This window comes from Vombatus ursinus, unplaced genomic scaffold, assembly GCF_900497805.2.
Source record: "Vombatus ursinus unplaced genomic scaffold, bare-nosed wombat genome assembly UNPS02014781.1, whole genome shotgun sequence".
NCBI classification, from domain to species: Eukaryota; Metazoa; Chordata; class Mammalia; order Diprotodontia; family Vombatidae; genus Vombatus; species Vombatus ursinus.
In genome coordinates this window covers 14,167,229-14,184,442 of record NW_020954559.1, presented here as the reverse complement: position 1 = coordinate 14,184,442, position 17,214 = coordinate 14,167,229, and the positions used below count along the sequence as shown (strand labels likewise).

The window sequence follows — 17,214 nt, the reverse complement described above, 5'->3', positions numbered from 1 at the left end:
TCAGACATACTCGGCTTCCAAGAAACTATCAATAGATGGCCTATAAAAATACTTCTTTTTAGGGCACTTACCTCTGGAGTTAAATGCACTTCCATGGGTGTGTATGTTGGCCAGTATCCCATGGTGAGTATATTTACTGTCAGGTCTATATTACCTGGGTCACTTTGATTCTGCATGTACTAAAAACAAATACATTATTTTTAAAATAACTTAATTTTTCCATAAAAAACACAGATAAGACATTTTAAAAATCATTTGCCCATCTACTTAGTCAACAAAATGTACCTGTTTAAACTGAATCATAATGTCTTTGGAGAGTTCCATATCCTTGAACATCCCCTCCAACTTGCTGGTGAAAGCAGCACCACATTCTGTCCCAAAAGTAAAAGGGTTGTAAGAAATATAAAAGAAGTAAAAATATTAATTGAGAAGAATCTCCAAGAATAAAGATGGGAAAGACTATCTTATTGTTGCAATTGCTCACCATGTTTTAGTTTTGACAACATAGACTTTTCAGCATCAACAGAAGCACTTTTTCCAACAAGGAGTCTTTTTGCCAAATCTTTCTTATAAAATGCCTCAAAAACATCTTTACCTATTTATGGGTCAAAATAAGAATAAAATTACATCTTGAGTTATAAGGAGAACTTAATATTCAAAGATGTTTTTCAATCGAAAGATCCCTGAGTAGTATTTATTTAGGAACAAAACCAACTTTTTATGACATTTAAATGACTACAGTTTTTTTCCCGAGTTTTTAAAATTCCCCAGTTATTAAAATTGACATAATTTAAATAAAAATCAGGCCCAAATAAAGGAATTTTAATCAATCTAGCACCACTAACTTTTCTGAAGATACAATTTTGTTCAATGTAACTTATTTCTTACCATGAATAAATCTGAATATTATCATAATTTTGTCAAGAATTCTTTCTAGTTCTTCATCTGTTGCTTCTTTATTACCAGCTCTTAGCTTGGAATCAACGTGTTTTGCTAAGAGATAAAAATAATTGAAAATTACTTTTATATATGCATTTAAAAATAAAAAATCCAAAAAACATAATTAGACTAAGTATCATTTTGAAATAGTTTTGTGGTTCAGATCTTTGATTTCATGGGTATAGGGAACTAACTTCCTGTGAGGAATGAATTTCCCTGCACCAATATAGATAACCAACTCTTCTGCAACCAGCTCTACTTTGAGAGAGGATCACTGAGGTTATGAGGACTGTACTGGATTCCAGAGTGTCAGAGGTGAGATGTGAACTATGTTTTCCTGACTTCAAAATCAGCCCTGTATATACTACATTATGCTGGCCAAGCAATATTATGATATACTGTGAAATGGAAGGTATTTTCATATTTAATAATACATATATTAATAATGACAATGAAATGTTGGATTTTCAGATTATATTTTCTCTAATTTAGGACTTTCTCTCCTACCAGGGAAAAAGGGCTTTCTTTGGGTCTTGGGTTGGGTAATTTAAATAGAAACTTTCTGGTCTGCTACACAGGCGTGTAAAGGCTTTACACATAAGAGATCTTCATTCTCAGGATAACGCAGACAAACTACGAACAGCACTCTTAGAGAGGGACAGTAAGTGTAAAACCCAGAGGAATCCTTAGTTGCAGAAATTGATGATGGTGGAGTATAAAATATGCCAAATAATTTTCCTGAGTGATACATATATTTAAGAAAATATTTCATGAACTCTTTTAATGCCTCCTAAGTAATGATGCTTCTAGGAATCCTGAATTATTCATTCTGACATCAGCAGTTAATTATTTTGTAAACGAGTGATTCTAAATTTGCTTTCATTTTAAATTATTCCTCTCAATTCAACAAACATGAAATATTTCCAATGTTCAAGGTATTGTGCTTTCAAGAGTATGTGCCTTCTTATTTATGAGTACAGAGTGACTCTCTCTGATAAGTAGAGCTATACTAGTTAAAAAAAAAAAGAGAAAAGAAAAAAGGTTAGCTCTCCTTCCTCCTGGTATAAACAATCAAGGGTACCTTTAATAGCATCCAGTGGATAATCTTGTTAGCTTGTGAAATCTCATCTAATTTAATCCCTCTACGGACTATATGATACAAAGATGAAAAAAAAGAATGTGGCCCTTAAGACAGAGATGGTCTAGGACATTATACACCGAGTCTCACAGATGTACTCATATCTAAAGTCTAGGTAATGACATATAACATGCCATCTCAATTAAATTACCTAATAAGTTTCCTTCAGTTGGTAGGATGGGAAATTATATACATTCTGGCACATTCAGTCTTAATAAACTGCAGCTCTGAAGTTATTACAACTTACATATATTAAGAAATCTTTTGTATCCAAGTAAGTCTAAAATGGGCAACATTTATTCATCATTCCATTGAATATTTCCATTTTTGGAAGTCAAACTAAAATTTCTTAATGGAATATCTGTTTTCATGTGGTTAGTGAGTTACTTCACAATGGTTTTCTTTGAAAATCCAAGTCTGAATGATGATAAGGGCATGAGAATTTTTCTCCAGAAAGAGAATTTTATTTGTAGAGTAAATCTTATGCATATTTTATATTCATGTTTCAATTAATTTGTCTTTTGCCTGAGTTTTCCTCTATTTTTTTCTAAAAATGTTTAAAAGATGTTTTATGGAAATATTCTTTTCTTACCTATTAGTTCTGCGGGCTTATTTGGTCTCTTGTTGATAAATGTTTCAAAGGATTCTTTCATCAAGTTAATAAATTTTTCATTTTTCTGAAAGCATACTTCTATGATGTGGTCCACTTTATCCTTAAAATCTAGCAGTTCTTGTACCATATCTTTGTCCTTTTCAGGATTAACTACTATTGTTGTTCCAAAAGTCTGTAAAAACAAATGAATACTAAATCATACGCTACATCTAAAATTATTTTCTTATGTTTATATCAAACATACAATTTAAAATAGAGAGGGGCTTAGAAATGAATTTTTCATAACCTTATGTGAATTTTATCTTGAAAGTGCCAAGTCTAAAGTAACTTAAAAATGCTGAATAATTCTGCAGTCTATTAACATTCATTAAAATAAAGAAAAAAGACCTGCTTAAGCAAACTAAACCTTTCTTATCTAGTAATGAAAATAAGGCCAAGTTCATGGTTCAATTTCTGAGGTAATTTTCATACTATAAAAGTTAACTATTTTGACAAATGTCTCTGAACAGGATTTTTCTTTTGAGAATTATTAGTCAGCTGGGGGTGGTAGCACATAACCTATAGTATTGGCTGGGGGAAATTGAGACTGGGAGCTCTTAGCCACAGCAAAGACTGGGTGTCTAGCCCCACCACAATATGGTGAGCCCCTGGGAAGGGGTACCACTAAGGTGCCAAAAGAATAAACTGGTCCAGGGTGGAAACAAATATCAACACTTCCCTTCAAGTCAATTTTGAGAATGGGCCTATGATTGGCCGCTGTACTTCCAGACTAAGAGAGGGAAGGAGGGAAGAAGAAAGAAAATTATTCCTATTTTTTAACCATTTGGCAACTGTGTTATGTGTTATGTGTTAATTCACTGGAATTTTGTATATAAGACCTCCCTTCAGACTTATTTACTGCAAAGATTTTTTTCCCCCTACTATCTAGTCTTTCTTCTGCTTCTAGTTACATTAGTTATTGTACATTAGTCTTTTTGTATAAAGGCAGAAGATCTTAAGTTTTAGAAGTGGAAATATAAAAAGTCATGTCTTAAAAATTAAAACCAGTTTAAAGCCACAAAGAATAGTTTGGTTTTTGGGTTTTGGTTTTGTTTTTTTTTGCTTTTTGATAAGACAATCAGGGTTAAGTGACTTGCCCAGGGTCATACAGCTAGTCAGTGTCAAGTGGCTGAGGCTGGATTTGAACTCAGGTCCTCCTGACTCCAAGGCCAGAGCTCTATCCACTGTACCACCTAGCTGCCCCAAAGAATAGTCTTTATATGCAGCATGATTACAATTCTTTTAATCATATGTGCTTATACAATAACTAATAATTTGTAATGTCATCTTAAGATATGATAGCAGTATATGTAAGAAAATTAAGAGTTCAAATTCATCACAACTGTACACTTACTAACATCAACTCTGAAAATTAAGATATGGAGCAAAAACTAACAATAATTCTGAAGACTAAGAGAAGGAGCTAAGATAGTGATATAGCAGGAAGCAGTATAAATGAGCTCACCCTCAAAACTTCTGCAAATAGCTCTAGAAAATGTACCAGACAAAATCCTGATGGGGAAATTCAAGAAAAAGTCACAGTGAGTAATCTGTCTAGCCCAGGTCAGAACAGGGAGAAAGACAGAAGTTTGTGGATACTAGGGAATACGGTCCATCCAGAAGTAGGTTGTACATGTAGCATTCCAGCTTTAGGCACCATGGCAAGAGTAGGTCCCAGACTCAAAAAGCAGGTCCAGTAAGTGAACAGGTGTTAACTTGCAGCTTGGTTGCCTATACCACACTTCTAGGTCACAAAGACAGGGTACAGTGAGGTGAGGACCTGAGCCCAGGATGCTGTTCCCAGAGAGGGAGGTCCTAGACAGTTTTATGAAAAAGAGTCGAGTTCAGAAGCAAGCATTAGCAGAGTGGGGTCTTATTTCCAGCTTCTAGCTAGGTCTACAGCCTGCAGAGGAAAAAGCAGGGTAGAATCCTAGACCAAAGAGGAGCCTGTAATTCTGTCCCTACGAACCAACAGAGCTTCCAGATGGCTGATCAAGGCTAAGTCTAGCAGCACTGCTGCCTAGACCTAACCCCAGATCAGGAGCTTGGAGGGCTCAAATGAGGCAGGAAGCAAACAGACTCTGCCCTGGAACAGACCCTTTAGGATCAATGAAATTTTGCAAGTCCCCAGCCTGAGCTTTCCCTGAGATCCTGGATTAACACAACACTAAATAACTCCACAAAACAGCTGCAAGACCTGTCCAGACCTCCGTTCCAGAAGTATGCAGAGGCCACGCCTAACATCAAGTCCAAAGTCAGCTGGATGAATGAGCAAACAACAAAAACACCCCACCATAGAAAATTATTATGGTGAAAGGGATGCTCAAAACACAAATCCAGAAAATGAATGACTACAAAATAGGTACAAGGAAAGCTTCAAAGAAAAACACAGATTGGGCACAAATTCAACTAGAATTATTGGACAGATAAAGAAAGAGTTAAAAAATGTTTTTATAAATCAAACGAGAGTGGTAGAGGAAAAAATTGGAAAAGAAAAAAGAGCTGTGAAAGAACGAATTAAAAAGGGAATAAAATAGCTTGATACAAGAGGAACAAAATCTCGTCCAAGCAATAAACTCTCTGATAATTAGCATGGACTGTTATGGAAAAACAAGAAATATGAAAAGAAAGCCAAAAGACTGAAAACTTAGAAAATGTAAGGTATCTGAAAGCAAAAAGAAATGATCTGGAAAAACAGATAAAAAAATTTAAAGATCACTGGACTACTGGAATGTGAGTATAGACATCCAATTTCAAAAAATTTTAAAAGAAAGGTATGGAGATCTCTAAGAACAAGACAGTGAAGCAGAAACAGAAGGAACCCAGTGGTCACCTCCTGAAAGAAATCCCCATAAGAAAACTCCCAGGAATATCACAGACAAAATCCAGAGCTACCACAACAAAGAAAAATATTGCAAGTGGCCAGGAAGATACAAATCCAGGAGCCACAGCCAAGATCACACACGCTTAGCAGCAACCACTGTGGCAAAGATTATAGGGTTATAGCCAAGAATAGTTACCCAGCAAAACTGAGCATTATCTTACAGAGAGGAAAAATTTTTAATGAAATAGAGGACCTTCTAAGAATTTATGATGAAAAGATTAGAGTTACAGAGAAATTCTGAAGTTTAAATACAGAAATTAAGAGAAATAGAAAAAAGTAAACACAAATAATTATAAAGGACCAAACAAGGATAAACTGCTTACATTCAAATATATGTATATGTATATCTAAATATCTATATATCTGTATCTATGTATGTATCTATCTATATATATATACACACACACACACACACATGTATATATGTCCCTTCTGAACCCTACCATTATCAAGCGTCATAAAGGGAGTCCAGTTAAGATGGAAATTAGAAAGCCTAAGAGGGGTTTTGTTATATCTTGATGATCCTAAAGAGTTGGGTACAGACATATTTCCCTCAATAGGAAAATAAAGGGGCAGCTAGGTGGCGCAGTGGATACAGCACCGGCCCTGAAGTCAGGAGGACCTGAGTTCAAATCTGGCCTCAGACCAAACACTTGACACTTACAAGCTGTGTGACCCTGGACAAGTCACTTAACCCCAATTGCCTAAAAAAAAGAAAAAAAAAAGGAAAATAGGAGGGAAAGGTGAAAAGGAAGGAAAGGATAGATTAGGGATTGGTTTTAAGTAAAATGAATTCTAAAGATGTACAAAAGTGACAAAATACAAAAAAGACAAAGAATGGGAATTTAGGGCATGTCCATCAGTTAGGAAATTGCTGATTAAATTATGGTATATAAAAGAAATGATGAAAGAGATGGTTTCAGAGAAACTTGGGAAGACTTGTATGGACTGATACAGAGTGAAGAGAATAGAACCAGAAAATTTATACAATGCCAACAATTGCAAAAATGAACAATCACGAAAGGCTTAGGGACACTGCAACACCACAGCCAACTCCAGAGGACTAAATAACAAACACGCTATCCATCACTTATCAAAGACTCAGTAAAGAATGAGGCATGTGCATGTGTGTGTGTGCGCACGTGTATATCTACATACATATACAGACTATGTATACATATGTCTGTGTATATCTTTTGGACATCATTAGTGCGGAAATTTGGGATTTTTTTTGCTTTTTGGTGAGGCAATCGGGGTTAAGTGACTTGTCCAGGGTCACACAGCTAGTAAGTATCAAGTGTCTGAGGCTGGATTTGAACTCAGGTCCTCCTGACTCCAAGGCCAGAGCTCTATCCTGATGACTGAAAAAAATGTATATAATTATAAAAAACATACAAGGCCTGAATTTCATTTTAGAATAATGCTAAGTATTTTCCACAACACTGATCTGAAATACCTTGATGTATTCACTCCAGTGCTGCAGTAGTATCTGTTGCCCTCCTTTTACTCGACTGAACAATTGGTACATCTGTGTGAGATCAGGCACTCTGTTTTCATCAAGCAAGTTATCAAGTCCTAAGATGAAATTAAAAAATAAAATTGAATACATTTATTTATTTAACAGCTGGGTGTAAAAAGTCACACCTGTAATTCCTGCTGCTGAGGAGGCTGAGGCTGGAAGATCACTTCAGCTCAGCAGTTCTGCACTCCAGTGGGCTAAGTCAATTGATAGCCACACTGAATTCACTCCCAATATGGTGAGCTCCCAAGAGAACTTACAGCTCCTGCCTCAACTGCTATTAAATTAATTTTTAATCTAGGCTTTTAAAAAGGAATACATTATTTAGACTAGATATAAAACTTACTTGCCCCTCAAAAAGAACAATGACATAATTTCCCCCCAGAATTCTATAATTCCTTCAAACATGAGCATTTTGTAAGAGATTAAAAATTTTTTTTTTTGTCAATTAATAGTCATTCCATTTTTTTTTTTTTGGTGAGGCAATTAGGGTTAAGTGACTTGCCCACACTCATACAGCTAGTGAGTGTTATGTGCCTGAGGCTGGATTTGAACTCAGGTCTTCTTGACTACAGGGCCGGTACTCTATCCACTGCACCACATAGTTGCCCCTAGTCATTCCATTTTTAATGCTTATTGTCCTGGTATCCAAATAATTGAAAATATTTTTTAAAAGCAGAATTAGTCTTCAGGGTACTCTCTACATTTTATTCTACCAAGCAGTCATATAAAGACTTCTTACTAAGAAACTCATGAATTAAGTGCTTCCTGGGCCAGTTTATTCCATGTTTCACACCCCAAATTCTTCAACTAGTAGTTTATGACATGGATAACAAATCCCAATAATTCGTACTTTTTGGTCATTTTACTTCTCTTTGATGGCTCTGTTAACTTTTAATTTCTAATTTTTCTACACCTTAATTTTTTTTTTCTATTCACAAGGGAAAAGTTCCAGTCCATCTTTTAATTTTTAAAAAAACAATTCCTGACATTACAGAACTAAACTGAAATGTATTAATATTCCACTCTTACATTTTCAATGACAAAAACAGAAAAAAAAATTCATGAGCCCCCCCCCCCAAAAACAGAAAAACAACAACAAAAAAAAAAAACCAAAACAAACAAAAAAACGGGGAAACTTATAAAACTAAATATGGTTCTTAGCGTTAACGGCTAACACAGAAAGGTAAAAAAATCATGAGTGGATGATAAAGTTGTATAGAAATTGAAAATTTACAAACTATTTAAAACCTATAATCACTGACTGTTCAGAAACTACACAGATGGATCACGGGTGGTGAACAGAAGGGGGTTATGGGTGACTCTGCATTGTTAGAGCTACTCCCCATGCCACCCATCTCTGAGGAAAGCCTGACATTGATTATACACTGGGCCAGGTTAATGCTGGCAGCAGTAACCTGCCTATCAGTAGATCCTTCCACCGGATTGGCAATTTTGATCTGAGCCCCAGACATCTGACGAATCTCATTGATTTTGGCACCTTGACGCCCGATTATGCAGCCAATTAAGTCGTTTGGAATGGTGAGTTCATGAGAAGTAGTCTGAGCAAAGGCATCCAAGCCTGCCTTTCACCTCTTCAGAACTGGATTCAATGCCACTGAATCTGGTGTTGCCATGCACCATGGGAAAGTAAGACTGTTGCATTGCCAAATGGTACAGCTTCATCAGATCTGGCTGTGGAATGGGCATACTGTGCTTGAATGCTATAGGCCTGTAGAGGTAGTCCCTCCAGGTCAGGGTTGAGGTACAAGGACAGGGTGGTGTGGGGAAAGCTCACACTGTTGCTGCCTGTCCTGACCACCAGCAAACATGACTGGAGAGTTGGATGGCTTGGGCCGGTATGGGACGGTCACGCCCTTCGGGGGAGACTAGGAGACAATCTCCAACATGACCATGCAGATCTGTTTGACACACTCAATGACAGATTGCGGGATGCCAGCAATAGTGACGGCCCACCCAGTTGAGTTTGGTAGCACATCCCCTGCCATGTGTACTCTCTCTTATTTCCTTGATCTTGCATCCTCCTTTTCCAATGAGAAAGCCACACTGGCTAGCAGGGACCACAAGCCAGGGTGACTGGGGGTCTACTGGCGTCTGTACTATTGGTCATAGAGCTGCTGATGTCCTCTTCCAGTTTGTCAATGATCATAGCAAAAGCTTTAAAGATGGCATTGGTGGGTCCAGCCAAAGTAATTATTCTCTCAGGACAATTCCCTTCTGAGATGTTGAATATGAGCACCACTCTCTTCACGCATCTTCTTGACCGATTCTCCTTTCTTTCCAATAATGCTTCCAACTTCCTTTCCATGCATAAGTAGTCGGATGGTGAGAGTGACATTTAATGCATCTTCAGTCACACCGGTGTCCATGTTGAGCAGTGTTCTGGGGATTTGGACTTTGTAAAGTGGTCAAGTCTTTGGTCACTGGTGAAAGTGGAAGCCAAAAACTTCAGGCGCATTAGATTATTTTTCCATCTTGCTTCTCTGAAGTAATTAGATTATAGCACTATTAACTCTTTATATTCTTTTGCCTGTTAATCAAATTTCAAAGCAGTGATAAAAAGTCTCTTGGGACCTTCTAGCACAAAAATCATTTGGTACAAGTTTTAGTAGTAAAATTATATCTGTCTTCAGTTTCCCCTCCAATTTTAACAGCTGAGATTCTCTTTCTCTCAGGATCTGCAACAATTTTTACCATCTATGATGGAACCACCACCATATCTAAGATCAGTGTTTAATAAAACAAAAACCATTATGTTAGGGCAGCTAGGTAGTGCAGTAGATAGAGCACCGGCCCTGAAGTCAGGAGGACCTGAGTTCAAATTCAGCCTCAGGCACATAACATTCACTAGCTGTGTGACTCTGGGCAAGTCACTTAACCCCAACTGCCACACCAAAAAAACAAAAACAAAAACCATTACGCTTACTTGTGTTAATTAAGTGATCTCTTGGATAAAATATAAGCTCCCTGAGAGCAAGGACTGGTTCTTTTTTTTTGTTGTTTTTGTTTTTGTATCCCAGCACCTATCAGAGAACCTGGCACAAAGTAGGAGTTTAATGAATACTCCTAGTGATTCATAGAACATCAGGGCTGCGAAGGGATCCAAAAATCTAATCCTTCATGTTATAGGCAAGACCCTTGACGTCCCAGCTTTTGTACCAGGGAGTAGCAGAGCTGAAGTCAGAGTTAAGATCAGGATTTCACAGATGGGAGTTCCACTTCAACAAACTGCTTCACCCAAGAATAAATATGCAGAGCATGAAAGACATATATTATATAAACTTACACAAATTATTGCAGAGCATGAAGGATATGACTTAAATAAATTATATTGAAAATTTTACCTTTTTGTAGAATCGCTGTTAAATGTTCACCTAAAAGCTGCTTCTCCACACAAGCAATTAGTGGTTTCCTATATAAAGCAAAAAAAAAAAAAAAAAAGACACCAAAAATATTTCAAGGCTTAAAGGAACTGACACACTTGACTATTCCATGTGACAAATAGACCTTTCTATCTCTGAAGCAAATACAGGAAATGCCCATTAATCTAGAACCCAAAAAACAAGCAAACTAAAATAACCAGAAAATTTTCATGGTGTCATGTTGAGAGTTGCTTGCTCATAAAGACTGAAGCACTGTAAGATCCTGAAGTTGCCTTTTAAATCACTGAAAAAATTAAAATGCATTCCATATAATGACCGAGTTTTTTAAAAATTCTATTTTAGTTCTCTGAAATGTAAGTGATCCACATATGGTATACATAAAAACTCTAATCAACACACTGAATTATTGAGAATAGCTCATCCTCTATGATTCTAGAAAAAGAGTAGTATAATACTAATAGTAAGAACCAAAAAGCTCTAAACAGTAAGGGCAATATACAAACATGTTAAAAAATAACATTTAATTAGCAAGATTAATATTAAGAATCTTAACTTATGAAGAAATCACAATATAAGTATTTTAAAAGAATTGGCTATGTGCAATTATATTTAAATTATATGAAGTTCAAAAAAACAAAAAATAATTTGGCCTTTCTGGAAGTCTGTCAGTAAAAGAACTCCAACAAGAAAAACATTTAAACTATAGCCACTCTAAAATCTAGGGGAATCTTTTTGCTAATTCAATAATAATTATTTCAGTGACAATAATGCAAAAACTTATACTTTACTATAAATTTTATTAATATTTTTAATTTTCATAGTATCTTAGGGACAGGGGAAAAAAAAAAGGTTTGAGAAAGACAAATTCCTGACAGTGAAGATGATGCATTCTAAAAAAATTTGTATTACGGACATAACTCCATGAGTCTAGATACTTTATACTAGAAGAAGAGTGGGAGGGAGGGAACCCCAAAGCTCTGGAGAGAGCAGTCAGTATCCCAATTCAGCTGGATTCTCCCTCTGTATCCCTCCTAAATTCCTATTTCAGCCTTTTGTGCCACAACTACCTAGGTTTCCCTCAGTTTCCTGGAGGAAGAAAATGCTTTTTGTTGCCCGAGACATCAGAGTCCTTGAAAAGAGCTCCCTGCCAGAAGCAGTTGTGCTCTGTATGCTGCTAAGACACTGTTCTCATGCTCCTATTTCACAAGATGGAGTTCTAACAGGAAAAAACATTCATATCTCCAATTTCAAGGACTCCACTAGATACATCTGAGGCACAATGAAGCCTCCGGGTTGTTCTATTAGATTAGATTACTCCCAATTTTGCCAATCCACACACTACAATACCTGGTGTCAGGAAGACCCAAGTTCAAATCCAGCCTCATACATTTACTAGTTGTGTGACCTTGGGCAAGTCACAACCTCTACCTCAGTAAACTCAACTGTAAAATGCGGACAATAATAGTACCCACTCCTCCAGGGTTGTTGTGAGAATCAAGTGAGATAACATTTGTAAAGTACTCTGCAAACTTTAAAGTGCTATATGTTTACACAGCTATTACAATTTTTTTCAGGAGATATAAAGTGAAAAAATTGGCACAAACTGTGACTTATCATATTTGCTTTTTTTCCTTGTTCCTCATTTCACATTTCCCACATAAGCTGCTTTTCACATCCCTTCCTGCCTTAGTCACAGCTTGTATATACAAAGTTCTTTAAAGTTACCAAGTACTTTACATACATTATCTTATTTGGTCCTCGCTACACCCCTGTGAGGTATTATTATTTCACTTTACAAATGAAGAAATTAAGGCTGAGAAAGATTAAGTGACTTGTTGTCCCAAGTCACAAAACTAGCAAATGGCCAATGGCTTCTAATCTATCATTCTTTCCTTTAGAGTACGCTTCTCTGAAACAGAAACCATCCAAAGTATCTGTAGTAAGATAAATCAATTCCATAGCTAAAGATAGTGATCGTGATTTAAAAAAAAGTGACGGGGAAAAGGAAATGAAAAGAATAATAAATTCACTCATTTCTATAGGTTATTTTTATTTTTGAACAAATTGAACTGTGAGGTTAATAAAAACAAAGAGGATCAAAGAACAAAAGAGACTAAAGGTCAAAAAATGTAAAGGGAATTTAAAGAATTAGGAGAAAGGAAGGGGAAAGAAATGAATAGCCTATGGACTAAATCTCCTGATCTATGTAAGTGAATCAACAGATTTTGTGTGAGGGACTTATAGTAGTAAGTTGTACAAATGGGGAGACAGGAGATAAGAGACAGAGGGGAGAAAAACAATACAGGTCCACCAAGTCCATACGTATATGGTAAAAGGATAATAATCTCTTTATTCTTTCATGATTGGCAGCTATCTGGAATAAAACAAAAGTAATGAATGGAAGGGACTAAGATGAAGGGACCTGAAATGGGAGGGTGTCCTGCTCTAGAAGAGAAAACGACACAACACTGCTTCCTTCAGAGACCGATATTTCTAAAAGCACAGCAGAAAACAGAATGGATTTGATCTACAAAGGCAATAACATAAAAATGGGATAGCAGAGGAAACTCCAGTTTGATTACCCAAAAGTTTTACCCTCATGACGCTTACAGAAAGAAGAAATAAAAAGCTACAAATAGACTGAGGGTTAAAAGAGGGTGAGAAATAAAAAAGAGAAATGAATAGTTTAAGTAAAATAAAAAAATCTGAGTGAGATCAGAGAGTGTGTCTATGGGAAAAGAAGAATTAAACAATGCAATAAAATTAAAGAGGGGTGCACTGGATCAAAAATAGAAAACTAAAGTCTCATGAGAATGAAAGGTATACATCATTACTGTAGGCACTCAGTCACATTTGTTGGCTCTGACTAATGAAGTTCTACTCGCTGATATGAGACATATGACACTGATATGAGACACTAAGACATCGACAGATGAAAGTTTACATTAATTCTTTCTATTTTCTACCTACTTACCAATTTACTTTAAAGTTGAAAACCTTAGGCTAAAAAACAGCAAAATCAGGCAGAGTGGTGCCTACCTATAATCCCTGCTACCTAGGTGGTTGGGGCTGTCAGAACTCCTGAGCTGGGGAGATTACGCTGTTAAGGTGCCCAAACTACATTCAGCATCAATATGGAAAGTCCCTGAGAGCAGAGAACCCCCAAGTTGCCTAAGGAGAGGTGAACTGGCCTAGGTCAGAAAATGGAACAAAGTTCCAGTGTTGGGCAGTAGTGGGATCAAGCTCATGAATGACCCGGAGGTCAAATGTGGGGACCATTTCTTTTTCCTAAAAGGAACGGGGGAATTATGTGAGTAAATATGGAACTGATGATTTAATATTTGAAGTACATCTAATGAAACTCTCATATATTCAATATCTGGTAAATTCCAATTGAGTCTCATCAATAATAACATGGTCTCTTTTTGTCTAGCACTTTTAAATAGCTCAGCCTGAATTAATTTCCTTGAAAACTGGGAACTCCTACCATTAGGCAGAGCAAGTAGCTATCCAGAGTATATAAATTCAAAGGTGATGATGACAAAGTTCTCCAGACCACTACCACCCAACTTGCTGATTCCTTGAAAACAAATTTCACCTTATTAGGACATAGCACTTAGTGAAGATTTGCCTTGTGAATGCTTCATAAATGTTAACAATGTGACTTATATGATTATAGCACTACCACCAGAACTTCTCAGAATACACCCAAAGAAGAAAATTTTAACTATGGTAAAATTAGAGAAAGTAAATATTACTCACTGTGTGCTGTGATCTAAATATGTTATTACTCTGTCTCCTTCTTCTTCTAAACGTTTGTTTACATGGTTAAGGTATTCTGGGACCTTTCAACAAAAAATGCCAAGAGATCAATGATGTCACAGAAATAACACTAAAATTACTATTGATTTCTATGATCACTTTCTTCTGGGAAGTTAAAAATTAAAAAAAATCATCATTTTCCTCAAAATTATTTAAGATTAGGCTAGAAACAAAATACCAAGATTTTGAAATTGTAGTTTTAGAGTTGTAAGAGGCATAGTACAACATGCTCCTTCTATAGATGAAGAAGATGAGGCCCAGAAATGTGGAATGTCTTGCTCAAAGTCACACAGAGTACTAAGTAGTAAGTCATGATCTGGACTCAGGTTCTTTGACTCCAAATCCAACACTTTTTTTCACTTTTATTTTTCAATTAATGAGGTATTTTCTCTTCCTTTCATATATACCCCTTCCAACCTCTTCCCCTTCTCCCCCTCAACACTATTTTTACTGACAACACTGTGTCCCTCTTTGTTCTTGGCGTAATCACTAAAATTCATTTTGAGGAAAAGTTGCTGCATATTGTTTCCATTAGGGTGCTATGAAATAGCACGGTTTTGTTTTGTTTTGTTGCACTGTCCTTGGGCAACCAATGGCTGAAGTGGATCAGGTAACGGGCTGGACGCTGAGAGCTGAGTTTAGTTGGCACGATCATGTATATTCTGTTTTTTAGTGAGGTTCCATGGGCTTTCCTTGTCTGGATAAAGAAACTGACTTGCTTATGTGCCAGTGAACAATTTATTGAATTAGAAGACATAAGACCTTAACGTTATGCTTCTCATCCATTCAACATCTGCTTCGATGCAGAGTTGATAAAAAACAGACTCTGTAAAGCGGTATGAGGTTTCTCTTCTCTACTCCAAAGTTTCTCACTGGGAAACCAGCTCAAGTGTTGCTCTTTAAGGACAATAACTTTGTTCCTCGGCAGCTAAAGACGGCAAAGTTCAGATCTGGAACGTCCTTGGCCAAATGAGGAGAAAACCACATAGCCAAGGTCTATGGCAACTACATGAATGACATTTTGGAGACGAGTTCAAAGGACTTGCTTAACCAAGTCACATGCAAAGAAACCATTGTGAGAGTACTAGCAGAGTCTGAAAAAGTAACAGCCTGGTCAGAATCCAGAAGACCACATTTTCAAGACCAACTCTGCTACTAATTAGCAAGATAACCCTCAGCAATTCACTTCATTTCTCTTGGCCCCTTTCATCATCTGTAAAAAGGGAGGTGTTGAATTAGATAACCTGTAATGACCTTTCCAACACAAATATTCTTTGATTCTAAGAATTTTTGGGGGGGAAAACTGTTAATTTTTAGCTTGTGTTTTGTTTGTTTTTGAATTTCAATTCATAGAGTATAGTGGAAAGAGCACTGGCTCTGGAGTCACTGGACCAGGTTTCAAATCCTCCCTCTCCTATTCTATACGTCATATGTTGGGCAAGACACATCTAAGGCCTTGTCTAAAATGAGGGGGTTACAGCCTTGGGGGTCTCTCCCAGCTCCAGATCTATGATCCTATGACTCTTTTCTCCATGTATCTGTAGAGGCATCTATTTCACTTTTAATAGTCGGCATTTTTTACTGTTGTTGCTGAGTCATTTCAGTCGTGTCCAACTCTTTATGACCCCATTTGGGGTTTTCTTGGAAAAGGCATTTGAGTGATTTGCCATTTTCTTCTCCAGCTCATTTTACAGATGAGGAACTGAGGCAAACAGGATTAAGGGACCTGCCCAGGGTCATATAGCTAGTAAGTGTCTGAGGCCACATATAAAGTCAGATCTTCCTGTCTCCAGGTCCAGCGCTCTATCCAACTAGCTGCCCAAGGAATTTAAAAAATATTTTTGCATTATTTCCATTTTGTGTTATCTTACTGAATTTCTGTTGTGGGGAATATTATAAAAGTTTTCAATTAATATAGAAACATACAGTTTATATTAATGGTAGGGATTATTAAATCTCTTAGGATATTTTTATTTTTAGCTAAAGACCAAAATCCTATTTTGGCTAGATCATGGCTATACAAAAAGTTTCCAAAGTGTATATTGGCAAATGTACATATATTAAAATTAAAAGCATAAGTATTGACACGAAACAAAAATATGATTATATTTAATATTTTTACCTCTCTTTCTTGCATGAGTCTTTGGCCTTCTGCAGCATATAAACAATTAGTCTCTTCCAAAAATTTCTGCTCAAATGAATCTTTATAGACCTAAGAAATCAATATTATTATTTAGTGAAGAGAAATTAAAAGTCTTTGTTTCTGTTTTAAATTTGAGGTTACATTAAGAAATTTTAACATGTAATTGGCACCAAGATTCAGGGAAAAACAAGAGTAAGTCAAATGTTAAAAGTAACTAAGAAGTCGTCTAGTTTCCCATACATATGCTCTTTTATGTACCACTGTACCCCTGCCTCTCCCAGCTGCAAGTGCCACTGCCATGCTGGGCCTTGAAACAATTCTTCAAATATCCCTGAAATGTCTACAACTTTCCAGGTATTTGCCAGATTGGATCTCTTGGTGCTATTTAAACCACTGGAGGCATGCTAGCCTAACTCAGATTCCTGAGACAGCTACTGTATATGACTAAATATTGGTTTCCAAATGTCAAAATTTCTTAGCAAGGAATGTTAGGCTGAACGTTACAATCTAACATTATCGTTTCAAATAAGGTTGTGTTTTTGTGGAACCAATGTCACAAATGACAGTTCCTCATTAACAATGCTACAAAATTTGATATTTGTTCCTGGGTAGCCAAAATTTAGACAATAAAATTCTTAAAAACTAGTCTTTACAGAGACAGATCTGAGATTATAAAAAGCATGAGCTTAGGGATCTTAACAATGTGTTTGGAT

The 17,214-nt window shown here is 36.4% G+C and overlaps 1 protein-coding gene and 1 pseudogene across 1 annotated transcript in view; both read right to left on the bottom strand.

Moving 5' to 3' along the window:
- Positions 1-17,214, bottom strand: part of LOC114046194 (cullin-4A) — a 65,336-nt gene that overhangs the window by 13,458 nt on the left and 34,664 nt on the right. The window contains exons 7-15 of the mRNA XM_027866439.1: positions 16,481-16,570; positions 14,299-14,381; positions 10,498-10,565; positions 7,070-7,188; positions 2,670-2,862; positions 889-993; positions 485-595; positions 286-371; positions 72-179 (exon numbers count right to left, since the gene is read on the bottom strand). Coding sequence (XP_027722240.1) covers positions 72-179; positions 286-371; positions 485-595; positions 889-993; positions 2,670-2,862; positions 7,070-7,188; positions 10,498-10,565; positions 14,299-14,381; positions 16,481-16,570 — 963 coding nt within the window. The remainder of the gene's footprint in view (positions 1-71; positions 180-285; positions 372-484; positions 596-888; positions 994-2,669; positions 2,863-7,069; positions 7,189-10,497; positions 10,566-14,298; positions 14,382-16,480; positions 16,571-17,214) is intronic.
- Positions 8,401-9,568, bottom strand: LOC114046267 (annotated as a pseudogene).